Genomic DNA, 26,221 nt, shown 5'->3' with positions numbered 1-26,221 from the left:
GCCAAAAAAATCGATCGACTGCTGTTGGTTAATTGCTTCAGAAAGTACGATCGATCCATCCGCGCCGATCGGGCTTCTGAATCGAAATCAACATGCCGTCTCACATCCATTTCCCGGCGAATTGAAGAAGACCATCTCCCACATCTAGCTGCCGCGATCGACAGTGCAAATCGATTAATCGCAGACAAGCTCACCATCATCAATCAGCCATGGACGTCCCGGGCGGCGGGCACCAGATGGACGGCTACTTCTCAGGCCGGACCAAGATCCGGTCCCGCTCCATCCGCATCGCGGCCGCCGGGGTCATCAACCGCTCCGAACGCCTCAAGAACATCGGCCGGGTCTTCCAGGAAGACCTCAAGAACATCTCCCTCAAGATCTACGACCCGCAGGACGCGTTCCTGATGCGGATGAACCGGCTGTTCCTCTTCGCCTGCATCGTCTCCGTCGCCGTCGACCCGCTCTTCTTCTACCTCCCCGTCGTCAACGAGAACCAGAACAACACCTGCATCGGCTTCGACCGCGCCCTGGCCACCTTCGCCACCGCCGTCCGCACCGCCGTCGACGCCTTCTACCTGGCCCGGATCGCGCTGCAGTTCCGCACCGCCTTCATCGCCCCTTCCTCCCGCGTCTTCGGCCGCGGCGAGCTCGTCGTCGACTCCGCCGCCATCGCGCGCCGCTACGTGCGCCGCTTCTTCGTCTTCGACCTCCTCTCCGTGCTGCCCTTGCCGCAGCTCCAGATCATCAAGTTCTTGCTGCGGCACAAGGGGCAGGACCTGCTGCCCATCAAGACGGCGCTCTTCTTCATCGTGCTCGTCCAGTACGTGCCGCGGCTCGTCAGGATCTACCCGATCACCTCCGAGCTGAAGCGGACCACGGGGGTCTTCGCCGAGACGGCTTTCGCCGGCGCCGCGTTCTACCTGCTGCTGTACATGCTGGCGTCGCACATGGTGGGCGCGTTTTGGTACTTGCTGGCCATCGAGCGGCTGGACGACTGCTGGAGGGAGAAGTGCACGGGGCTCAAGTTCCACCAGTGCAAGACTTACATGTACTGTGGTGGCGGGATACTGGGCCAGCCCGGGTTCGTCGAGTGGAGGACCATGATCCGGCAGGTGCTGGCCCAGGAATGCGCGCCGATCGACGGCGGCGGCACCGGGTTCAACTACGGGTTGTACACCACTGCCATCACCTCTGGGGTCACGTACACGCCTAACCTCTTTGCCAGGATCCTCTTCTGCCTCTGGTGGGGGCTCCAGAACCTCAGCACCGTTGGGCAGGGGCTTGACCAGACGACGCACTACAAAGGGGAAGCGTTGTTTGCCATCCTGCTGGCGCTCTTCGGGCTCATCCTCATGGCGCTGCTCATCGGCAACATGCAGACGTACCTCCAGTCGATGACGCTGCGGATGGAGGAGATGCGGCTCAAGCGCCGCGACTCGGAACAATGGATGCACCACCGCCTGCTCCCCGACGACCTCCGCGACAGGGTCTGGCGCCACAACCAGTACAAGTGGCTCGAGACGCGTGGCGTCGACGAGGACGGGCTCGTCAGCTGCCTGCCCAAGGACATCCGGAGAGACGTGAAGCGCCACCTCTGCCTCCGCCTCGTGCGCCGCGTGCCGCTGTTCGCGAACATGGACGAGCGACTCCTCGACGCCATCTGCGAGCGGCTCAAGCCCAGCCTATGCACGGAGGCGACATACGTGGTGCGCGAAGGGGACCCGGTCGACGAGATGTTGTTCATCATCCGTGGCCGGCTCGAGAGCTCGACCACCGACGGCGGCCGGACCGGGTTCTTCAACAGGGGTTTGTTGAAAGAAGGGGACTTCTGTGGGGAAGAGCTGCTGACGTGGGCGCTGGACCCCAAGGCGTCGGCGAACCTGCCGCTGTCGACGCGCACCGTGAAGGCGATATCCGAGGTGGAAGGCTTCGCGCTGCACGCCGACGAGCTCAAGTTCGTGGCCGGGCAGTTCAGGCGGCTGCACAGCAAGCAGCTGCAGCAGACCTTCAGGTTCTACTCGCAGCAGTGGCGCACCTGGGCGTCCTGCTTCATCCAGGCGGCGTGGCGGAGGTTCCAGAAAAGGAGGGCGGTGGAGCAGCGGCGGAGGGAGGAGGACGAGATGTACATGGCGGCGGAGGAGGTGGCGGCGTCGTCGAGCAGCCAGATGAAGACCACGTTCCTGGTGTCCAGGTTCGCCAAGAAGGCCATGCGCGGCGTGCAGCGCCAGCGGTCGCTCAAGGCCGAGAGCCTCATCATACTGCCCAAGCCGCCCGAGCCAGACTTCGGCAAAATGGACTACTGACTTACTGAGTGCATATATACGTCGGTCCGTTAATTAGTTACGTCGTCGTTTACAGTCTAATTATACGTACATCCCGAATATTTTGCTTTTTTTTTACATGCACGTATTATTATTTTGTTGACCGATCGAGCAGCTGGTACCTATACGTACGCGGTACGCCATGGATGAGATGAGATCGATCGAACAGAGATTTGGCAATACGGATGCAAACCGTGGCCGCCGCGTTTTATTAATTCCTTATTCTAGCAGGAGCCAATACATATACACGTACCCAGTACCCTACGGCCGGCCGGCGGCGAAGAAGTTAACTCGATCATGGACGACGCCAATGACAACGGCGACGGCACCGGCATGTCTTTACTTTGGCTGTTTGGAGGGGACTTATGATATGGTCCAACTCCCAGGAGAAGTCTACACCGCAGGCGGGAACGCGTACGGTCTGCGCCGGAGGTCCCTCTTAGCGAGCTACGAGAGAGGTGTTCGCTACGCGGCACTAGACGAGGTCCGGCTCCGAGCGAATCAGGTGACGCCCAATTAGGGTGGACGCTGGTTCATGAGGCCGATTTTGGACCCAACATTCATATGATGGTAAAGAACGCAAGCACCGTGAAACCAAGATTAGAATGGGATATGTTCGCGAGCAGCAAAGGACCCATCGGCTTCTTCACACAACGCCGTAGCAAGCAAAGTCACATCAATAAGGAGGATGGCCAGGATGACGCAATTGATGCTGTTTTTAACGACGGAGAAGTAGAAGAACAAGACATTGGTGGTGGTGCTGAAGAAGAGGACTTGTGGAATTGGGACGGGGGCAACTTCATCGAATTTGAAAATAGTGCCAAAATTACCCCAAAGTTTCGGCAATCTCTTGCGTATTATTGTGGTATCATCGGATTACATCCGTACAAGGACGTGCTCCTCCTCGACATTAGTGGCACACTAGCACGGCAGTTGCGTATCACCTTGACGCCTCGAGAATGCAATACGTGCGCCGCAATCTACTCGGCGAACCCACTGACAATGGGTGTGACATTGAACGCGTGTTCACTTACCGTCCATGCTACGTCGACGTGCTTCCCGCGGGGAAGATAACTTGCCCTCGTAGTGTTCTGGACCGGTGGGAGTGTAATCGTAGCAAATACTGTTTCATGGAGTTTGTCCGATCATCGTCGTAGGATATGATGCTGTGTTATGAGAATACTTGGGTTTGTAATTTTGAATAAATCTTTTGATAACTTAGGGTTGTTTGATTGGTATATATCATGGAATGAATCTTGCTTCATTTCTGACCAAGTTTTTTTTGACAGCTTTTTTGTTGACCACAAGTTTTTTTTTGATTTACCGCAAAAAAAAAGTTTTTTTTTGACAGCTTTGTGTGTAGCAGTAGTATTTTCGTTTGTTTTGACGATTTGTTCTGTATTTTTTGCAACGTGTGTGTGCTGGAATTAAGAAAGGGAGAAAAAAAAACAGAACCACACGATCGACTACGGACGAATACGATTTAGCATCGGGTCGGTATGTCGTAAGCCCCTCTATTTTTCCTTTGAAAAAAAAAGAGAAGAGGAAAACGAAAAATTCTGTTCAATTTGGAAAGGAAACACCCGGCGGTTTCGCCTCTTCTCCGCCGCCAGCCAAGCCATGCCGTCGCGCTCGCGAGGCAGGCGCGCCTCTCCTCCGGCGCCGACCCAGGAGGACGACGACGTAGATTTCGAGGTCAGCTACAGCAGCGACGAGGAGGACGGGGAAGAAGGGGACGACTCGGAGGAAGGTTCAGAGGAGGAGGGAGCACCAGGTTCAGAGCCAGGTTCAGGTTCAGATTCAGAGGAGGAGGAAGACGAAGAGGAAGAGGATGAAGAGAGATCTGATGCGGACGAGGAGGTGCGGGAGAGTGTCGGGGAGGTGTGCGGGTCGTCCGTGCAAGCCAGCAGGGTTCCCGGCGGCGCACCGGCGGCGGAGAGGGGCAACACGCCCACTTGCCCCGTGTGTATGGAGGCCTGGACCTCCGAAGGCCCGCATCGCATCAGGTGATGCCCCGGTTTGTCCCTACTCTGATTCGCGTTTGGTATATGTCATTGACTGAGGTACTAACGAGAACACAGATGCTTGGAAGCATTTTTATTCGAACTAATATTAGTTGTTGTGTTGGGTGCCAACGAATTGGAACTATAAATGCTTGGTGAGGACTCAAGAGTAGATAATTGCACATCAGCATGCTATTGTCGGGACTGCCTTGATTTCTGATGGTCCATGGCTGGTTCCTCGAGTAATCCTAGTTTTTATGTTCAATGCTTTTTTGCATATAATTTGTAAATGGCTATTGAGGGAACATGGTATCTGACTAGAATTTTTTAACAGCAGATATTTGACAACATTTTGTTTTGAATGGTCTACATATATAATGTGTAAATGGCTAACTAGGTGATATACCCTATCTTGTAGTTGTATTCCCTGTGGGCATGTCTACGGTAGATCTTGCCTGGAGAGATGGCTAACGCAGCGCGGCAATACTAGTACGACGGTATGTATGCCAAAATGGATGTTAGTTTTGAATTACAGGTTGTGAGTAGTCAGTTGTTAAGGTGACATCCTTGTGTGTGTTTTAGTGCCCTCAATGCGCACGAAGGTTCAGGCGTAAGGACATTATCAACCTCTATGCACCACAGGTTGTGGTTCCAAATAATGACCTTGAAAAGGTTAGGTTGGTTTCTTCACTTTGTCCGGATTTTCTTTTGACCATGAACTAAACTTTGTTGCATTTGTGCAGCAAGTAGTATCTTGCATGCAAAAGGTTGAATCTCTTGGGGAAGTGGTAAGTAATTTATTTGTGTCATCTCCAAGCTGTTTTAGTTTCTTACAAGTTACCATGTATTCCTTTTCATCAGTTACTAGAGTAAAAATTGAAATTATTTTTCTCTCTGTAAGTTTATATCAGCAACTCCCTAACATTGTGTTTCTTTTTCTTGTAAGGTCCGGAAACAAGGGAAGATGCTTGAGGAGATAAAGGCTGAGAAGGTGTGCTGTATGCTGTAGCCATCTTAGCTGCTTATTGCATTGTCCAAACTCCCGATGATGGCAATTTTGTCAGTGCATGGTGTCACTGCATAAGTTGATAGTATGTATTCACTAGCTATTCCGGTACCGCAACATACAAAGGTGGTATTATTAAAGGTTCTTCGTATTTAAGTGATAGATCTATTATCTTGCTTTGTTCATTGACTCTTCCTGCAACAGAAAATTAACATAACAGTTGTCACTTTTATGAGAACTTTATGTATACATTTTGCTTATGTTGTGTGCCTTGCAGGAGCACAGATCAGTGGACAATGGTGTCTCAAAAAGACAGGTAGTGCCATTTAAATTCTCAGTATTTAATAATGGTACACAAACATACATGCCAAATCTTCTTGTTCCATTTTGTAGAAAATAGCAGAGCACGCAGGTTTTGGCTCAAGCAACTGTTGCTGCCTTGTCTTACAGGTCAATATTTTTATGATGTGCTATTTTCAGTTGTGAATGTTGGTATACACGATACAGTGCATGTTTTACTGATCATCATTGCTGTCTTGTGTCTCGTCTGACCTGAAACATTTGGTCATTTCAGTTATAGCATTGTTGAAGTAGAAATTGGACCAGATTCTGACACAGCTTCTATTGCAAGTAAACCTGAATAGAATATTATAACTCATAATCAGAATTACATATCTTAATTTTGTGAGCATAGCTAGGATCTTAGAACCACTACATTTGGTCATGAAAACATGTGTTCTGCAGATATGAATTTCACCTGTCCGCCTGGTCATCGGATTTTTCACTCCAATGGACAACACAGTCCAATATTGCCCCAGCTCATGTACCATATGTTAGTGATCTGGTTTTTGTGCTTTTTGAGAATAACTTAAATATCTCGATGCAAAATGGTATTGAATGCTTAGCTAGAGTCAAGAGACTTTCAGAAATTGTACTCCACATTCTCATGGATTATCTATTTGTTTGATAAACCACCACCAATTTTGCAATTGGATTATGGATACATTTCCGTTCTTTCCCCAAATTGAATTGTGTCATTCTTGTAATTTGTTAACTTTTTTGTGCAGAATGAATTACTTTTGGATGGAGCTCGAGTCATGGGCATAGATGCATCTAACCAAATAATACTTGCTTCTAGAAAGGCACCTGGTTTAGGTCAGGAACATGTTTTTACTAAGGTATAAAGTTTAATTGTGTGCCTTGTAAGTGAATGGATATGACCACTAAATTTTGCAATGTTCACTATTCCTTTTTGTAATGTCAACAGATTAACATGCTTTCCACTCACCAAGGACGTGAAATACAACTTCCTCCTGGCACTAAAGTTGTCAAGGATATATGCATCTTGCATGATGGCTCTGCTCTTTTTGCATCACTGGGCAGAAGGCTATCACTTTTTAGGTTTGTCTTGAATTTATGAAAAATTGTGGTTCCTTCTGTTTTATTGCCGTTTATCATTATTTGATTATTTCTTTCCCGCACTTCTCATTATATTTGAATCCAGCATGATGACTGAGAGTGTTGTTCTTCAATGCGATTTGCCGGTAATTATCTAACCTTGCCAATCTACAACACTTACAGCTAATGCTATGTATCCAACCGGACGCGGAGTCTCATCATACCTCTAAAAGTCCACGTCTGAAGAGTCTTTTCTATTCTGCATTGGAAATTCAATGAGAACATTTTGTATTTTGAATAAGCATATTAGGTGAATCACTTTCAGATAATACTGCTGTAACCTCATTATCTATTACAATGCCTTTCAGGCTCCTGGCTGGTCTTGTTCAGCAGATGACTCGGGTTCACATCACGTTTGTGCTGGATTGCAGGTTCAGTTTACCCTGATCTTAGCCCATTGATTGTTGATACACTTGCAAGATTTACACGATTAATTAGCCTCGTCGTGTACTGCAGGATGGCAGGATTTTGGTCTTTGATATTCGTCAAACTTCAAGACCCTTGCATTCCATGGCTGGGCTATCTACTCATCTGGTTCATACGCTCCACTGTGTCACTGACAACAATGGTTCCAGAAAGGTTCTTTCGGCCTCTGCTATAGGACCTTGCATGTGGGATCCTGATGGCAGTCAAAGCAAGTATGAGACAAAAGGGATAGTTGAAAACAATCAATATTATTATATAGTTTGGTTCTGGCTCTCATGTTTTGTTGTTTTGGTTGTTGTCCTTTTCAGGCCATATTTGCTACTACAGACTGATGATCAACGTGTCTGTTTTTCTCTTGCGTGTGCCCCCCCATCAAGTGATACCATAGTGGCCTCCTTCCGGCCAAAGGCCGATTCATCAGGAGACGCTGCTCCATCTCAAGTGTACCCATCGCAAACGCAGGCAGCGTCAGGTCCAGGAAAACAGGGGCAGCACACCGTGGTCACGAGGACACCGTGGGGCGTCACACCCTTCGTCGAAGGCAGGACGTGCTATGGCAGCGTAAGCGAAGTGCGCATGTGCAAGTCTGCAATCATACCTTACGGGAACAACAACCAGCATCTTTTCGCCTATGGAGACGAGTCGCTGCGCGGGGTCAGGACCTGGCAACTACCTTGGTTCGGGATGCACACTGAGCTTCGCCCCCACCGCGAACCGATCCTTGATCTAAGGTTTGTGGAAAGTCCAGCCGGAGGGAGGTACCTGGGGTGCCTAAGCAACGAGAAGTTGCAGGTTTTCAGAGTCGTGCAGAACTCCAAGTAGCTCGGCTTGCTTTTGCCTGTAATCAGCTCTCCTAATTAAGCGTTGTGTAACTTGTCTGTTGTCGGTTGCCTGTAGAAGAAGAAGAGGAAACTACCTAGGAACAAGCCTTTTGCTCCTTGTGTAGTGTACAGTTTTAAGTTTTTAGGTCGAAGCAGAGAAGACTGTGACCTTGCTGTGTTGTGATGTGCTTTTTGGTCATGGGAGCTTGGTTGGAGCGACCTTCATCAGTACATACCGAGTACTAGGAACGGATCAAAACACAAAGTTGGTTGTAAGCAAGCAACAAGATCGATCTCTAAATCCATATCCATATCTGGTGAATAATCTTGAGATCTTAATTAACAATGGCAGCAGAACCACTCCTGCTGCTATCACAAGATACACAACTTCATAATCATCACACTATAAATACACGTGTGGTATAAATATCATAAATACGTGTATACGTACGCCTCAACCACTAAAACAAGGGATGGGCGGCGCGGAGCCTCCGTTAATCAATCGCCGCTGGCTCCAGCTTCTGCACTGTACTGTGTACACACACATATAGTATAGTAAACAAAACTAATTAAGCTTGAGCAAGCTTAATTAGCACTCTGGGTAGTTGGCGCGATTCTTGGAGCGATCCGTGCAGTAGTAGTACACCATGGACCTCTGCTGGGCCCATCGCATAGTCTCCTCCTGCTTCCCACTCAGCCCACCACCACCAGGCCCAGTCGCCACGGGCCTACATCCATCCGGCCCACCAACCTCACACCCAGCCAGCTTAAACTCGCTGAACCGGGCCACAAACGGGGCATACTTATAATCCGCCTTATACTTCCCGCCATCCGTGGCCCAGTCAGACGCGTCCCAGACGGACCCGTAGGCCCACATCTCCCGGCCCGGGAACAACGCCGCCGCGCCGGGCTTCCGCTGGTAGCGGCGGATGGGCACGTCGTCGACGAGGAAGACGACCTGGTTCTGGTCCCAGAGGATGGCGTAGTGGTGGAAGTCGGCGGTCGGGTCGAACCAGAGGTGGAACCGCATCTCCCGGCCGATTATCGGGTTCGAGTCGCCGGTGCCGTGGACATAGACGTTGGTCTGCAGCGTGTAGGGCTCGCCGGGGATGGTGCCCAGGAGCTCCATGTCTATCTCGTCGTGCTGCCCCGGGTAAAGCTCGCTGTTCGACAACTATACAAAAAACGATACTATTTTTATTTTTGTGAAAAAAATATATTTGTTAACATTATATAAGTCGATATCCGCCGGCCGGAGCTGGGGAGGATGATCGATGTATTTATAGAAGGCTTAATTAACGTACGTAGAAGGCGGTGTTGACGCCGGCGGTGTAGCCCGGCTGGACCTTGATGGACACGCCGAAGTAGCCGCTCCGGTACGACTTCTTCGACTTGAATCCGCTCCCTGAAATTAAGCAACAACAAGAACAACAATCAAAATTAGCTTGATTGATTAATGGCCACCAGGTGCTGCAATGATATCATTTTTGGTTAGTTGATTACTGAAGTGGTGATCGAGTTGGTGTAATACTAACCTGAGCTGCGGTCCATGAAGAGAGTGAGGGAGGACTGGTCAGGGGAGAGAGACTGGTGCTGCGGGCCCCAGAGGTTGGTGTAGCCCTGGGAGAAAGCCATGGACCTCACCGTGGAGCTCGGGTAGTACCCAGGAGAAGGCACCTGCTGCGCTGCCGCTGGCTGCATCAGCGCCACCAGTAGAGCTGCTGCTCGTACTAGGGCAACAACAGATGAAGCTGCTCCTCCATCCTCGTTATCAGAACAACGCCTAATTACTCGCATCATCATCATTGATCTTCGATCGATCTCCCTTAATCGGCTACTGAGATCGACGACCCTGGAGCAGCTTCAGATATTGATCAGTGTCAAGAAGTGTGTACATGTGTTTTGCAGTTCTACTTTGGGGCTCCTCTATATATACACATGTCGGGAGCTAGCGGGTGATGTGGGTCCCGCATGGGTTCTAGCTAGCTCAGGAGCGAGCGGTTGTTGGCAGTTACATACAGGTGCTTGGAAGCATGATTGGGGGCTGATCGATGACGAGCTTTGATTTATTACTCATTGACAATTTTTGCTGTGTCCAATTCCATTAATTCCTTTTTGACACGTTCCAGACAAAATGGCGCGGCGACCAGCAAATTGTCCTAGCTTAAATTAATATAATTCTTATGTTTCGTTGAGCACACGTCTCATTAATTTTAAGGAGCTGGGTGGGTGCATGTTTGGGTCTGTGAGAGAGATCAGTGCAAGTATGTAACTGATGATCTGACATGCAACGATCGTGTTAGAGTCAGAAAACACACGATCCCTTAATTAATTTGATGCAAAAATTTACAGAATTCCAACCCCCAAGTTTCCTGCAATAATGTTCCTTCGAGGGCAAACTTTTTTGCAAGTTGCAACCTAACTTGTCTGCTGGTTATGGCTAGCTACCTAGCTGACCGGCCTGAGAGACTTGTGGAAATTTGGAACACATGTGTCCCTGCAGGCTAACTGCCATATAATTCGGTTAGTGCATGGTACGCATTGTACTACACCTAAGTACCTAACTTGATCATGAACACACCGAATTATCAAAATGAACCGGCTAATATGTCAAAATTACAGAGGCGGTTGGCACGTCGACGTCACCGCCACATGCAGCAAATCGTAACTAGCATGGAAATTAGAGGGGAGGTGCACCATGCATATATATCGATCGTGAGATATATAGATCCAGTACTGTACTGTAGTACGATTTAAGACGTGCCCTAGCTAGCTAGCTGCCTACCATACAATAGTACATATCACCGACGATTTATATGTAAGCCGGCCATGCACGATTTATATGCACGGACCGATCGATATTGGTACTGGAATAATTAGGCAGTTTGACTGAGTATGTACTTGAGAGATATATATAGACAAATACGAATAATATGTAACCACCTTCACGTGCGTACGGCGCCCCTAGCTCCTTTATATTCACTGATACCTGGGATGAGACTTCCCTCCTAAACAAAGTCCCAGACCTCCCTCCTAAATAATATTTGTATGCGGATAAGTATATATATACTTTAGCATATATTTTCTCAGTCTCATATTGTGTGACTTTTTATTACATGTATCTAGACGTTTTTTTAAGCATAGTAGATACATCTACATTTGGGCAAATTTGAGTCAGTTAAGATGAGACGGAGAGAGTATAATGCAGCATGTTCAAAGCAGTGCGTCGACCTTTGCACATGCATAGCATATATTTATGTATGTGCTTGCTTAATTTGCTACTCCCTCCGACCTAAATTGTTGTCGAAATATTACATGTATCTAAACACTTTTAAAAATAGATAGATCCATATTTAGACAAATTTAAGTCAAGAATTTAGAATCAGACTACTATCTAGCTAGCTAGCTTGAATGCAGTTGATGATGTAGCGCCCGTGTTGACCACTACATGCAGGCTTAATTAATCTGCACCTGGTTCAGATCAAATAAAAATCCATTTTGTCATCGAAATTAACTCCCACGTGAGCAGGATTGATTTCATTTTCATAATATAATAGCTGGGCTGAATTAATATTTTATTATAAATGTACGCACGTATATCTTCACGGGACAAGAGCAATTATTAGAAATTTGCAATGTTGGGAAAAAGCACACCTGAACTGGGACGATAAGAACGCAATTATTTGAAATTTGCAAACCAACACGAATCATTGTGTAATAAAGCTCCTTTTCCCCGCAAAAAAAAAGTACAAGAGCAAGGAGAACGTTAGAATGATCTATCATCAGTGTTAAGATTATGGGAATCTATCTAGCTAGCGTCCTGTCCCGCATGCACATGCAGCTAGCTAGCTGCAGCATGCATGTGCTCCTTGCGGCGGCTGCACTACTCTCGATCGATTGCAAATATACGCACGCAAAATTTCAAAAGGTGATTTGGACGTGCTTTTGGAAGAAAGTGTGCAATATATATATACGTGTTCAAAGTGAAATGGTCCAGTGGACTGACCCGGCCAACACAACAACCGCCCTAGCTAATTTGGCAGCATTGTTTGGCCGACATTCAAGAAAGAAACCCTAAGGAACAGTGAAATGCCGAAACAGTATGATTAGGCTGACTAGCTTAATGATTGCTTACCACAGTATAATGCTGTTGGAAATATATCACATCACCCTCTGTTCGAATTAAATGACTTGAATTTGTATAAGAATCTATCTTCACGTCAGTTAATTCGGTACGGAGAGATTACACGATTTAAAGCAATCGGGAAATTATATATCCGGTGGTCCGTCATTTTGCATTTTGCATGGGTTTCTGAATCCAATATATTCGACGTGAGCCCATGATCCAAGCTAGGGCCATTGATTAATTTGCCTGCGAAAATAGTGTGCGCGTACATATGCATGATTGTATACTTGTTCATAAATCACTGTCTCTCGTCCTGTTTCGCGCCAGTGCAGCTGCTGTCTCTTCTCTTCTTCTTCTGCTTCATTGCCCTTTCAGTCATTGAATTTTCTTTTTTGTTGGCTCTAGCTTTACAATTCACTTCTTCTTTTCTTGAAGGGGCAGAATCAAGTTTTCTCTTTTCTTTTTGTCGAAGTGAGGGCATAATTGAGTTTTTTTTTAGGGCACAGCATGGCCTCGAGCAATACCAACAGGCCAACAGGCCAGTTACTATGCATGGGCCTCTTGTGTCTGAAATATCAGTTCTCTACTCGATAAAAGCCCAGTACGGGGAATCAATTAGATTGAACTAAAAGCCCAGCATGCAAGGCCAAGCCCAAGTTTCTCTTGTACTTCTCGCAGGGATTCCTCCTTGCGTTGTAGCAATGCGAGGGCCGAGGCGGCGGTTCGAGTTCTTTTTTGACGGGTCTGACAGTTGTACTGTCTTTCAATTAGAAAAAACAACAACAAAAGTTCACCTATTACAAACTAAGAGCACATCATCATCTGGAATAGAAATCACCTAGTACAAAGCTCAAAAGGGGCAACATTTCACAATTTAACTATCTCTACCTTGCCTCCACCAGAAGACCATATTCATCCTCAATCATTCGATAGAGAGCAGCCACATTCATTTCTTTCCGTTGAAAAACTCTAATATTCCTCTCTTTCCACAGATGCCAGGCAATAAGAGCTGCCATTGCAATCTCCTTGTCTTTAGAAGCAGATTTTGGTCCTGAAATGATTTGCCTCCACCACGTCCGCAGCGAAGGACTGGCCACCGCAACCGCCCCAACCCTTGGCCATTTGACACTGCTAGCATGCCAGACTTCCTTCGCAAACACGCAGCGAATCATGAGATGAGCTGCCCCTTCCTGCACTTGATCACATAGAAGACAAAACGCATTGTGAGGCCATCCTCTAGCTGCCAAACGGTCCGCCGTCCAGAGCCGATTCTGCAGCAGCAACCATAAGAAGAACCGGACCTTTTCTTCCCCTTTGATAGACCACACCGAACTAAGCAAAGGCTGACAAATAGACTGAACAAAATACACCGAATAAGCAGATCTAGCAGAGTATGAACCATCAGCCGAGAAATTCCACCCAATTGAATCAGGCACATCTGTCAGCTGAACCCCCTGCAGGCGACCCCATAAAGCCGCGAGCTGATCAATTGCCTGCGCCGTGGAAATATTTTGTACCCCCTGCATCCATCGCCCCTCGTGAACAGTTTCAGAGACTGTGATCTGCTTCTTCCTAGAAATTTTGAAAATGTCCGGCGCAATATCCTTTAGCGCCTCGCCTTGCAGGCGGTTCGAGTTCTCACCGGATGGAATCGCGACCGAGAAGGCGGCGCCCGATCAGGCGCTCGCCGCCGCCGCCACCTGGAGATGTTGGCGGAGATGATGCCCGCATCAGCGCCCTCGGCGACGACACGCTCGTCGAGATCCTCGCCCGCCTGCGCTGCACCCGCGCCGCCGCGCGGACGAGCCTCCTCTCGCGCCGGTGGCGGAACCTCTGGACGCGCCTCCCGGATCTCACCTTCCGCGGCCTGGCCGCCGACGAGGTCGGCGCGGCGCTCTCCCTAGTCCCCTGCGCCGCCGCCGCCGCCTCCCTCCTCGACATCCGCCTCGAGGCGCCCTCGCCGCTGAAGGTGGGCTCGGACAAGGTCCACGCCGCCCGCGCCAGGTCGGTCCTGCGAGCCGCCGCGCGGCTCTCCCCGCGGGAGCTCGTCTTCGTCGTCTTCCCATGGTGTCACCGTCACGACATCAGAGGAGCCCAGCTCGTGCTGCCGGCCTGCCTCCGCCGCGCCACCTCCATCGAGCTCGACACGCTGCTGCTCCGCCTCAAGCCGCCGCCCCCCAGCGGCGACCTCCCGGCCCTCGAGCGGCTGTCCCTCGCCGGCAAGATCGTCGGCATCGTTGACTTCCTCGACCGCTGCCCTTGCCTCCGCGAGCTCAGTGTCACCTTCCGCGCCGTCTCGCTGGCCGCGGCCGAAGCAGAGCTCGCCGCAATCGAAGCGCGCCGCGGCCGCGGCCTCGCGGTGTCTCTCCTCGGCATCGAACACATCACTGTCGCTGTGAGACGCCTTCGCGAGGACAACAGTCGATTATCCCCGCTTCTCCGCGCCGCCGCAGGAGCTCGTCTTCCGCCACGGCTCCTGCACGTCCCACGACCTCCCCTGCTTCCCCGAGGCCACCTCGATCGAGCTGAGCTTATACGGAGCCCATCTCAAACTGCGGCCGGCCGGCGAGTTCTCGGCGCTCGAGACGCTGACCATCTGGTGCTGCTCTTCCTCGCTTGCAAAAATAGTCAGCCGCTGCCCTCGGCTTCGCGTGCTCAGGGTGACCAACTCCATTATAAACGACAGTATCAGGATCAGCTCAGCGTCGCTGCAGGAGCTTGACGTGACTGCTCGAGATGATGGAACTGGCGGCAGAGCATGGTACTACATCGACATCGTGACCCCCGTGCTCAAGACTTTGAAACTGAACTTACGGGCCAACCAGGACATGAGCGTGTCCATCTCGGCGCCAATGTTGGGCAAGGTCTCGTGGTGTCAATTTTATACGGACAGAGCTCTTGTGTTTGGTTCTTGGCGCCTGGGGCAAACCAGCTTGGAGACGGTAGAGAGCTCATCTGGACAAGACAACAGCGGATGCTCGCTCCTTCATGTCCTGCGCCTGGACATGTCTGCAGAGGTAAACTAGTCTCATCTCATCATGTACATTCCCAGGTAAAATGGAAAATCACACTGCCTGATTATATAGTCCATGTCACGTTTGCATACATGACATGCTACTTGATGAGCATTGTATTCTCTTCATTAATTTGTTTTAGGTGAGAGGAGCATGTCCAGAAAATTGTTGTCATTCCGATGAGTCCAACATTCTGTAGAGCCAAAGTATATTGTTGACTCATCTGGAAGAAGTTGAAATCGACGGCTTCGAAGGAGGGGATTGTGAGCTTGATTTCTTGACACATATACTCGGATGCACGCCGATGCTTAAAAGGATGACCGTGAAACTGTCGCCTGAGCACCTAATCAGCCATAGGTGTTGCACCACGAAAAGCTGCAACATTTTGTTAGCATATCCTTCAGTGACTTTCTATGTTTATCGCAACTCCGGTGAACTAGTTCCTCATACCTGCATTCAGTCAGCTTGACTCTACATGCAAGAATGTTTTTCTTAGAGAGAAATGCTACTATATTTCTTAGCCTTAATTATACTCGATCGGTCTCATCTCAAGAGTGGACACTATATATTTATGATCTCATGTTTCTGCAATGTCATTGATGCATTTATCTTTGTACTTTGTTTGTTAGCTGCCCGCTAAAACTTTCTTTTGAACCCGTGATCACCTATATGGCTATATCTCACATTTACGTACTTGTTACTACTCTGGTGATCATTGAGGTCTCAATTTTTTAACATACTTCCTTTGTTCCTTTTTATAAATCGTTTGGACAAGTCAATTTTGGCTGGCAAAACGTCTTATAAAAAGAAATGGGTGTAGATATAGTAACATTGTCATGCTCTTCATCTGTTCTAAGGTGACACTGTAGAGAACAAGAATGTTTCCTGTCGGCGAGATTTTAACTATTTGTTTGCCGTATCTCGACCTGCTCTCACATGCTTAATGCCTTTGAATATGTCACTTATAATATTCCATTGAGAAACATATGTAGTTTTGTAGGTGCGGTGTGATGTGTTCTTGACATCAACCGTACCAAGTTGGATGTTGGTTTCCATTTTCTCTTCTACTGCTTTTCCTGAAGACTGGCCGGACTGTTATGATCTCCTTGTTTCTGCAATATAATTGATGCCTTTATCTGTATAAGGAAAATATATTTTTGCTTGACACTCTTTGTTCGGTACTTACAAAATCTAATTGGTTGTAAATATAAATCATAGTAGGATAAACGATTTATCTTATAAAAGAAACTGATGTATTATCGGATCGAGCCATGTCCATCGATCATATCACACGACAACCTATATTTGGATTCCATGTGAATCGAAAGAGAAATATCGTACTAAATCAACGACATTTATAATGGGTTGGAGGAAGTATTGAATTGTGCAAAAACTAACACAGTACAAGTGGCATAATTAAGAACAAAAGAAATGGAAACGCTAGAAGGAGGGCTTGAACCTCCGACCTTGTGGTTAACAGCCACACGCTCTGGCCAACTGAGCTATTCCAGCTTGACAACCTAATTCTGGTTCGCCACTATTTATATTATGACACTTTCAAATTATTATAAAAACCCAATGTCGCAACCACAAACAAACCGTATAAGTGCAACTCCAGCCGCCCCCCCCCCCCCCCCCCCGCCCCCAAAACGGGCATGGGGATGGCGGCGCGAAAATTTCGACCCAGTCGGCCCAAAAAGTTAGCCGGCGCCCCCAGACCGAACCCAGCCCACGGGGGGCGAGGGGGGGCGCCGGTGCAACGCATTATTGCGGTGGGCCCATGATGTCAGCGCCCAATTAATCGTCTCACCGGTTTCTCACCGGCCCCTCCTCGGCTCCCGAGTCGATCTTAATGGCGGTAGTCCCCCGGTTGCCACGCGGCCGCGCCCCTGCCCATTATCGTCGCTTTCACAAAAGCGGTCGACCATCGGCGGTGCTCGGCATTCCTCTCGCCGCCTCCTCCCTCTCGCCCTCTCCTCTCCTCTATCGCCTTCTCCTCTCCCTTACCCTCCAACGCCATCGCTTCCGGCGACGAGAACCAGCGCCGCGTGACGCTGACGCTCGAGGAGGCCGAGGCCCTCCACAAGCACGACTACCTAGCGCCACCTGACTGCCGGCGCACTGGACCCTGGGCATCGGCAGCATCCCGATGCCGGCGGTGCCCACTGGCCGTGCCCGAACAACCGCCATCAACGCCCACTGGTGGCACGGGCTAACGGCGGATGAGCGCCGGGACCCCGCATGGAACCGCGCCACCGGCGCAAATTGGGCGTTGTTGTTCGCCGACCGCCACGCCATCGACATCACCCGGTATGAGGGCCAATGCGAGCGTCCTCCACCAGGCCGGTTCAACATCGACGGCCGGTTCTGGTGTGGGCGCACCGTGGCGGCAGTGCTTGCCCACATCACCCTCGGCGACAACCCCCGACTTGAGACTCCGCCGCCTGCACCGGCAAGCCGGCACCGGTACGGGGCCGGTCCAACTGGCTTTGGCTCCAGCTCGTCCTCCCGCAGCGCCTCCTTGCTGGTGCTGCGTATCAAGGACGGGCCTGGTTCGTCCTCCCGCCGACGGGTACGGGAGCTGCCTCGCGGCCATGTTCGCCTTGTCCGGCCAAAGCCGGAGCCGGAGTGGGCGTCGGAGCCGCCGTATGAACGCTTGGCGCTCGAATGGCGCTTGGACGGCAACCCCGAGGAGTTTCCGGGGCTACTGGCGGCAGAGCGCGCCAGCCAACACGAGGCCGAGGAGGCAGAATGCCTCGGCCCCGCCATGATGGATGCCGAGGCCGAGGCCTGGAGAGCGAAAGAGGCGGCGACGGAGGCGGCCGAGAAGAAGGCGGGGAAGAGGCCGAAGACGGAGGTGAAGGTGGAGCCGATCACCCTCGACTCTGACTCCGACGACGCCTACCTCGCTGACTTCAGCGACTAGCGCGACGTTTTTTTATTTTAGAATTATGTAATAAAAAATTTATGTTTAATTTAATTTTGTCGAGTTTAGTTAAATTTCACCTGCTTCATTTAAATTTCGTCGAATGTAGTTAAATTTTGCCTATTTTCAATTTTTGGGAGAGTTGGTATTGGGGCGCGGCTGGATCATGGCGGAACCCTAAAAAATACCCCCCCCCCAAACGGCCTAAAAAATGGCTGCATCGAACGCCAAATGGGGGGCGCGGCTGGAGATGCTCTAAATAACATAAGTCAATTCTTTAGGGAGAGAGTGAGCAAGCATGGTAAATTAGATCCTTTAACGTACCAGAGTGGTGAAAATACCCAAACAGAAAATGGGTCAACCTTCTCTACCGACGAAGGTCTTTTCTCTCCAGGTCCCCGTTAAATATCTTGCGCAGGATTGTATTTGTTGGATTGATGCTTATCATTGGTTTCTTTGGTGGCAGCCTACATCAAGGATCCACCTTCACTTGTGGCAACACGGTAAAGCGACCCCAGTTTCAACTGAATCTTATAAGCTCACTTATCTGATGTTACAAGCACAATGAAATTAACAGGAGCCAAAGAATCCAGAAAACGTCCTTCCAATACATCAGACTTTAATTTCTGTTACTCAATATTTGCATATAGGTGTCCTGTCAACCCACCCAGCAGTCGCTGATCTCTTAATTGTCTTGTTCCGATTTTGCATACCGCACAAAGGAAGTCCCGAAAACTGACGCGACATGCACTCTAAAATTTATTCTGCATGACCTCCCTTACAGTATCGACATCGCAGTAGAGTTTAACCACCAAATTCGGGATGGATTGGTGTGGTTCCTTTACGCCTAGGACACCAAAAAATCGAAACATGAATGAGGAAAGGCATGAGAGAAATATTGGCTAGTAATTGTGAAGCCCCAATTCTTGACTGAAAAAGACACCAAAGAATAAGTCAAATACAATCGATTTATAAGCTAATTTTGCCAACTCATGAACATGACTTATCATTTCCCTGGGTTCATGCCCGCATTCGCATACCTAGTATTTATTATTCATTTCCACACATGACATACAAGTGTCGCGATGCATACTTTCAATTACTCCTCTTCTACCCACTAAAATATGACAATTCTCTTCATTGTCCATCACCACATCTAACTTATCAATACAATGATGATTTCCCTTATAAGAACATGTAGCAATGCTACAGCTTCTGCATGCATGCTGAGAGCTGTTACATTTTAAATCTCTCAGAACTCACCGTAGCAACTTTACATTTTCCCCATATTACTAAAGTTACTGCTGCATTCACACTGGCATCTGATATTCCTTCTAGATTTTTAGAGGGTTTCTCTCCAACATAACATGCATCAACCTCTGCCTTGTAAACATTCAAATCTGGTGCCTTTCCAGATTGCGGTGCAAGTAATAGACCATGATCTTAGTACAGTATTTCCAATGCTTCATATTTATTCGACAAATCACGAATCATCGTGGTTCGGTCATTAGCCAAAGACTAAGGATGGGTCTCCACTCATGCTACTTCAGTGTAATTAACAAATCCATCAAGTCCAAAGAAGTGACATAAGTTGGGAACCTACCAAGCACATCCTTATATACGTTGTTAAGAATAAACTATGCATACATCAACACATTTTAGCATATTCATGAATACCTAAGTATTTGCTATTTGAGACATGGGAGAAAGTTCTTCATGGCAAAGTAAGAACTTCTATAAGTATTGAGAAAATTAGAAGAGACTAGAATTAGCCATGGAGGTTCTAGAATAAATTAGTAAGTATGCTTCATGGCAACAACAAAAATATCAAGATTTAGATATTCTTAAAGAATATTCTAAATAAAAGATATTATGTAAACATATGGTTAAGATAACATGTGTCAAGAATCCAACGGTTTCGTAAAGTATATGGATACCTTCCCTCCCATGTAAGCAAGCAAGCAGAAAGAAAGTAGGGAATAAGTAATAAGCAGGGATACCTAAGAGAGTACTATATTGTTCTTAGATAGTATTGTTTTCCTACTTTTAAGTACAAGGCCCTAAGGGCAACTTCAATAGGGTTATATTAACGTCGGTACCATAAATAAAAAACAATATACTAGTACCGATTGATCCAACGGGGCTTTCTTTTCTCTTGTTACTAAGCTCTGCAAGACTATTTAATAATTGTCCTGTGTGATTATTTTGGCTGATCCACTATATATACATTGTAACTTTGTGGCCTAGATTAAAAACTCCTTAAACTGTCATAAGAACGGAGCAGATGCCAAATCTTTCCCAGTGGTGCAAAATCGATCAACTTTTAACCACCCAAGTTTAGTTGGTGAAGAGAGATGTATATTGAATAGAGAAACCATGAAAAAAAATATCATCCGAACAACGGAAAGAGAATCAAGCTACTTGCATGTATGTTTGTCTCATGTCCATAGCTTAGCTAGCGGAGAGTCCATGTGGAGCCATGGGATTGCAGTAGCGCACGAAAGAAATTTATATTTTTATCGGAAGCAGTTGTTCAGGAAGGCAAGCCTTCTGCGTTGCTCGGCGCAACTGATCTTGTACTTTTGTGTGGGTCCAACTACATGCGCGGTTGCAGGTACTACTAATGCTCTAAGGGTCTCAATGTGTTTCAAAAAGGATGCCAAATTGCAAATTTGGCATTTGGCACCGTATAGCAACATTGTGAACCTAGTGCCAAAACCAAAATATTTGGAACCGGAGCAAGTAGCTGCTCCGGTGCCAAAACTCCACTGGCGAATAAAAAATTACAGTTCTTCATCCCCATCTCCCAGAAGCCCTTGCTGTCAAAAAAAATCTCCCAGAAGCCCTTGCTGTCAAAAAAAATCTCCCAGAAGCTCGACAAGAGAGAGAGAGAGAGAGACGAGATTGGTTTTGCATGGCGACGAGGATGCTCCCGACGGTGGCCTGGTGCCGACGGACGGGGTGGCAGCGGAGTTCTCTGGTGCGACCCACGGACGCCAATCGGCGAGGGACGGCGGAGGGAGGTGGCAGAGGGAGAGCAACAGCACAGGCAACGGCAGAGTGAGGCGGCGGAGGGAGAGCAGCGGCACAGGCAGCGGCGGAGGGAGGCCGCGGAAGGAGAGCAGCGCATCGGGGAGGGATTCTTTCCCCGTCGGTTTCTCAGGATGGAAGACATATAGATGGGTTCATGGGTAGTTGGGCTGTTGAGGAAGAGAAAGAAAGTGAGGTTGCGGTGGATTTTTTTTGTTGTAACTTATTATTTGGTGGGTTCCATCTGCATGCAAATTTGGCATCATCTACATTAGCAAGAAAAATGAAATTTAGCATCAGTGCCAAATCTGAGCTACGTGGCCGATTTGGCATTTTGACACATTTTGGAAGCCCTAACGGTGCTTTTGATGTTACTTTCGTTCTGGTACACGAGCTTGTATCGTCTCTTCTGCGAGCAACTGCAGAAGGCGTCCAGTGGGTACATTCGTCATGTATCCCCTAAGCTAGGCCCCATATTTGCCAAGGACAGCGTCAAGGAGCTGTCAAAAGTCTGCGACAGATGGTCCATCTACATGGGCCTCGGCGGTGGCCTTTACCCGGAGATCCTCTGCTCCATGGCCTCCCATTGCGCCAGGGTGGCGCTGGAGGGCGGCGCTCCGTTGTGCTGCCCCCCGCCGACCCCGACGCCCGCCACCGCTACGGCTTCACGCCGCTCCACCAGGTCGCCGAGACATTCAGCGTCGACATGGCCAAGCTCCTCTTCCGGCACGGCGCGTCGGCGAACATCCGCACGGCGGAGGGGGGCCGCGTCGCCGAGGGCCTCCTCCCGCTTCACGTCGCCGTCGAGAATGCAACCATGCACAAGTACCTGGAGGACCATTGGGCCCATGGGGACCTTGTCGACGACCTCATCTTCCTACTCTGCCTGCCCGAGATGGTATCTTCTCTGTCAGAATATTAATCCACCATCCATCTCGCTTACATTTTTTCTTTTTTCATGTCGATGCTACATGCTTGCAGAAGATGTTTTTGGACACGACTAGATTGATTGCCAAACACACGGATAACATCGTTGCTGAGATATTGAATTACATCCATCAGGACAAGATTGTTCAGGCGACAATTTTGCTGCTGACTGCTCAGAAGCAGCTCCGTGACCCCCTTGATCATAAGAGCAGTGGCAAGGTTTCTGTCAATGGGGTTGACATTGTTAAAAACCGGATTGGTGACAATCTCGACGCCCTACACCGTGAGATGCTAGTTATGGTTAAAGAGGGAAGAAATGGCAAGGCGCATAGGCAGTTGAAAGATAAGAAGGAAGCCCTTCTTACAACACGCACACTAGCTGGTATTGTTCAGGACGCTGGGAAAGCTGCTGAAGCCTTTTTTTTTTTTAGGAATCAAAGGAATATATTACTCAAACGCGCCCGAGGGGCAATACAACTTGCCGGAGCAAGTACAATGGAAACACAAAAACCAAGTACAAGATTACAACACAACACAACAACAGCCTCCTAAACATCAACTGATTGAGTGTAGGCGAATGCCAAACGCAACACAGGTCGTGTCATAACGATGAACGGGTAGCACTAGCAAAAAGGGAGTTAGTTGTCGATGGCAGCACAAATGCCAGTAGACAACACAAAGGAGCACAAACAAGGGCTACACCATGAGAGCTCAAGAGTAGCAACACAAAACCGACAGACAAGCCCGTCACCCCACACCGAACAAAGAAACTGCACTATCTCCGACTTCACGCCTTCAGAGCTCTCCAACAAAGGACAGCTTAGTCCGATGGAGATGTGGGAGCCGAAGAACAGGAGATGGATCAAGCTCATCAATCATGGACAAGCACACAAATTCTCCACCGAAAGGGTGGTTATAACCCAAGAAATTTGGGGAGAAGAAGGTACAGGAAAGTGTCATGATCAAAAGAGAGCACCACTAGTGATAAAATCTCCCAGAGTGGAGGTTTTAGCCACCGTGGAGTGTAAGTGAAGGGTACCATACAGCGACGAGTTGATGGGGGCAACAGCAACCGGACACCGATTCGGTGAAGATCATGAGGAGCAACATGGATGAGTGAAGGCTAGGGAGGTCGAAGAGGCGGACAGTCATAACAAAACGGAGAACTTAAGATCGGCACCCACACCCTCTATCACGGCCATCTCCGGTAGGAGGATGCCGCCTCCATGGCCGCCATCTGCAAACCATGGATCCTGGAGCACCGCATCACAGGTTCTTACCGCACATGAGGTTTCTCTTAATGGTTTCGATATTGTTAAAAACAGCATTGATGAAGCTCTTGACGCCTTACATCGTAAGTGGTTAGTTATGGTTAAAGAGGGGGGAAATGGCATGGCGCTTAAGAAGCTGAAGGACAGTAAGGAAGCCCTTCTTACAGCACGCACACTAGCTGGTATTGTTTACAAAGCTGGAGCAGCTCTTGAGAGATACATTCAGACTCACTCACAGGTGCTTGCTAAGTTACTTCCCCCTTGTCTTTTGATACTTACAGGTTTTTGTTTGCCAAATTCTGTATGCTTCAAATATTTGTTATCTTATACTCCCTCCGTTTCATAAAGATTGGCATGGAGGGAGTAGTAGTTTTCCTCTGAAATAGTCCCATGTATGTTTTGGGAGGGAAGTGATTACAGTAGTTTTCTTACAGAAGATGCTTAGCATTTTTATGAAGTGTTCCTTGAATGACAAATGTACTTTTTAGGACGCTATTTCCATTTCAGCTTCTTTATATTGTTTGCCATCTGAGGGCATCTGTTCAAAGGTTGCTGCATAGCATGCAACACCCCCCCCACACACACACCCACCCACACACACACCGCAATTGAATACACATTAGAATAACATCCTTGAACATTTTTCTAATGATTTTTTAACATATAATTTAATGGAAATGTAGGTGCCACATGATGAGATTCTTGAACATGTTTCATCGATTTTGAAAAGCAGTGGCATCGTTCCTGTTGGGAAAGGCATTGACACGGGAAACCTGAAATGGTTTGACACCTATTAGCTTCACTTATACTCAGTTTTTTTTTCCTGCACCTCTCGTCTATAATTGCTGTGGTGATTTTTCTTTTTACTAAATTATGTGCTTGTTTTGAAGCTACCATTATGGTGTGAAAATGGCAATTGATAATTCAGGTTCCCAAAGAGGTATGTCACAAGGATGATACAATTTCATTTTAAATTACGGATAAGTAGTTGTGCAACTTTATTATGTTTCCACCAATTGCAAACTTGTTGACTCTGGTGGATGCACCAGTTTCCATCATTGTTTCTATATAGATTCAAAGCTAATATAATAGAAAGGCTCTAAAGTGTCGTAGAAAAACTAACTACTATAAAAAGCTTATGGCATGTATCCCGTGCAAAAGGGGGCACATCCAGACTTCCTCTGGATCCCATTTAACAAGTTGACTCCTAACAATTTTCGTTACTGAATTTAGTGGACTGTGGGGAAACTAGTGAAGCTGACAAGTCGTCATCATCTCTGAAAGATGAAGCTAGTAAAAGGGTAAGGAGATACTGACCTAAATTTGAATTGTAGATATTGCCTTTTCTCATGTCATCTTATGGATGCTTAAGGGACTGTTGCTGTGCCCTTTCTTTTATCTCATTTCTCGTAACATTGTAGTTTGTTTTTCAAATAAATATCCATTGACTGGATTTTTCTTCAGCCCTATCATTTTCAATTATGTCTCTGTTCAATGCTACATTTCCTACTGTAGCTTATGCAATTTATTTATTTTTGTCATAGTCTGCACACACCATTCCAACTTGGAGCTTTGCCTCCCACAATTCACTGAGAACGATGAGGTTACTTGGGATGAAGTTTCAATGGAAATTGTTTATTTGCCGAGTCTAATTTCTACTGATGAAACTAATGCTGAAATAAATAATTTAGAGGCATTATTATTTGTAACATCCTAGTAATTAACTCAGTTACAGGATAAGGTGATATATATCGAGTAAACATTATATGTAACCTTCAAAATTGTCGCCTTGTTGGTTAACTGCGGCATTACTACTCGTTGCTTCCCAGCATTACTACTTTGTTCATGCTTTCGGATGCTAATTGCCTCATGTAAACAGATCCTTGGCAAGAAACCACCCAAAAGATTGGCCATAAAAGATGCGAGAAATATGTTGTTCCCATACTGGAAATCGGTGCTGTCTTGTCGCTCACTGGTGAAGTTAGTTCCAGTCTGTCAACCAAGTAGGAAGGACTCGCTTGCTACAGCAACCAGGAAGGGGGGGAAGAGTATCACAAGGAAATCAATGGAGAATCTTGGTTCGATGGGATGGCCCCAGGTCCCAAGCAACTATGAATGCAGAAGGATGGTTTGTGTTGTTGTTCCAATGTCCCGCAAGGTGTTTAAGCGTGCCTGAGATGAGAAATTTATGGTGGTATGCCTATTGAAATACCGTTTTCGGCCATTATAGTATTACTCTACAACTCAATGTTTCTATAACCATTGTGCAGGCCTCAGAAAATTGAAAGTGAGCGACACGAGGATGGTGATATCCTGGTGTGCTAGAAAATTCCTTTTAATGTGAAAAACTTGATATATGACAGTGTAATAATGTTAAAACGTAAGTATATGTCAGGATCAACTTAGCTATAGCGGAATCTTATGTATCTGTAGTGTAATGTACTGTGTCAGGCTAGGTGTGACCTGGTAAAAATTAAATATTGTGGTTTACGAATTCGCAAAAATTGAAGTGCCATATATAAAACAAATCTATTCTCTGCTGCGAAGATTGGTTGTATGGCTGCCTTGCCTTGTCCCTTTCGTAGTATGTTGATTGCGAGGTGTTTCAAGATCAAGGGCAGCATCAACGTTGAGTAATTCTGTTGTGTCATTATGAAATCAAGATCCGGAAGACTTATGGTTTGATTGATTGTGTATGCTGTTCTTGAACAGCTAGTTTATTGTTCCAGGCTTCTAGCTGATCCTGCACTAGGCATTTCTTTGACCTATGATATTGCAAGTCGAAGCCAAGATGTTTGGAGTTCAAGGTTTGTTCTGTGTATGTCAACTCAATATATTTTTAAATTTGAGAACTTCAAAACTTCAACCATTTTCACAAGAATATTCAAACTA

The 26,221-nt window shown here is 47.6% G+C and overlaps 4 protein-coding genes, 1 non-coding gene and 1 pseudogene across 5 annotated transcripts; 4 read left to right on the top strand and 2 right to left on the bottom strand.

Annotated features, from left to right (window-relative positions):
- The first annotated feature begins 209 nt into the window (after positions 1–209).
- LOC100831006 (putative cyclic nucleotide-gated ion channel 7) lies at positions 210–2,358 on the top strand. The gene has a single exon (XM_010231027.2). It carries the CDS (start codon positions 210–212, stop codon positions 2,301–2,303), a length of 2,094 nt encoding a protein of 697 aa, XP_010229329.1. The 3' UTR covers positions 2,304–2,358.
- Positions 2,359–3,865: 1,507 nt separating this feature from the next.
- LOC100830699 (E3 ubiquitin-protein ligase RFWD3) lies at positions 3,866–8,219 on the top strand. The gene is made up of 13 exons (XM_010231026.3): positions 3,866–4,327; positions 4,743–4,821; positions 4,907–4,996; positions 5,068–5,112; positions 5,271–5,315; positions 5,608–5,646; positions 5,724–5,780; positions 6,398–6,508; positions 6,598–6,731; positions 6,835–6,874; positions 7,097–7,159; positions 7,245–7,426; positions 7,523–8,219. Exons 1-13 carry the CDS (start codon positions 3,942–3,944, stop codon positions 8,034–8,036), a joined length of 1,785 nt encoding a protein of 594 aa, XP_010229328.1. The 5' UTR covers positions 3,866–3,941; the 3' UTR covers positions 8,037–8,219.
- A 102-nt stretch (positions 8,220–8,321) lies between these two features.
- On the bottom strand, positions 8,322–9,954 carry LOC100834548 (xyloglucan endotransglucosylase/hydrolase protein 31). The gene is made up of 3 exons (XM_003558959.4): positions 9,571–9,954; positions 9,340–9,440; positions 8,322–9,209 (listed from the first exon to the last, which is right to left on the bottom strand). The coding sequence occupies exons 1-3, from the start codon at positions 9,839–9,841 to the stop codon at positions 8,625–8,627; spliced, it is 957 nt and encodes a 318-aa protein (XP_003559007.1). The 5' UTR covers positions 9,842–9,954; the 3' UTR covers positions 8,322–8,624.
- Positions 9,955–13,806: 3,852 nt separating this feature from the next.
- LOC104582444 lies at positions 13,807–15,690 on the top strand. Its single transcript, XM_024459285.1, has 3 exons — positions 13,807–14,512; positions 14,562–15,178; positions 15,318–15,690. Exons 1-3 carry the CDS (start codon positions 13,807–13,809, stop codon positions 15,372–15,374), a joined length of 1,380 nt encoding a protein of 459 aa, XP_024315053.1. The 3' UTR covers positions 15,375–15,690.
- A 923-nt stretch (positions 15,691–16,613) lies between these two features.
- TRNAN-GUU lies at positions 16,614–16,687 on the bottom strand. Its single transcript has one exon. It is a non-coding gene; the product is annotated as a tRNA-Asn (tRNA).
- A 4,812-nt stretch (positions 16,688–21,499) lies between these two features.
- On the top strand, positions 21,500–25,857 carry LOC100830391 (annotated as a pseudogene).
- Positions 25,858–26,221: the final 364 nt, after the last annotated feature.

Source organism: Brachypodium distachyon, chromosome 1, assembly GCF_000005505.3.
Source record: "Brachypodium distachyon strain Bd21 chromosome 1, Brachypodium_distachyon_v3.0, whole genome shotgun sequence".
NCBI lineage: Eukaryota > Viridiplantae > Streptophyta > Magnoliopsida > Poales > Poaceae > Brachypodium > Brachypodium distachyon.
This window is presented reverse-complemented; position numbering and strand designations above follow the sequence as displayed.

Coding starts and splice junctions, on each gene's coding strand:
- LOC100834548 (XM_003558959.4), bottom strand. CDS start 9,841: ATGATGATGATGCGAGTAATTAGGCGTTGTTCTGATAACGAGGATGGA. Junction 9,441..9,570: donor CTTCATGGACCGCAGCTCAG/GTTAGTATTACA, acceptor GCTTAATTTCAG/GGAGCGGATTCAAGTCGAAG. Junction 9,210..9,339: donor GCGTCAACACCGCCTTCTAC/GTACGTTAATTA, acceptor TTTTTTGTATAG/TTGTCGAACAGCGAGCTTTA.
- LOC104582444 (XM_024459285.1), top strand. CDS start 13,807: ATGGAATCGCGACCGAGAAGGCGGCGCCCGATCAGGCGCTCGCCGCCG. Junction 14,513..14,561: donor CGAAGCGCGCCGCGGCCGCG/GCCTCGCGGTGT, acceptor TGTCGCTGTGAG/ACGCCTTCGCGAGGACAACA. Junction 15,179..15,317: donor GCCTGGACATGTCTGCAGAG/GTAAACTAGTCT, acceptor AATTTGTTTTAG/GTGAGAGGAGCATGTCCAGA.
- LOC100830699 (XM_010231026.3), top strand. CDS start 3,942: ATGCCGTCGCGCTCGCGAGGCAGGCGCGCCTCTCCTCCGGCGCCGACC. Junction 6,509..6,597: donor AGGAACATGTTTTTACTAAG/GTATAAAGTTTA, acceptor TAATGTCAACAG/ATTAACATGCTTTCCACTCA. Junction 7,427..7,522: donor CCTGATGGCAGTCAAAGCAA/GTATGAGACAAA, acceptor TGTCCTTTTCAG/GCCATATTTGCTACTACAGA.
- LOC100831006 (XM_010231027.2), top strand. CDS start 210: ATGGACGTCCCGGGCGGCGGGCACCAGATGGACGGCTACTTCTCAGGC.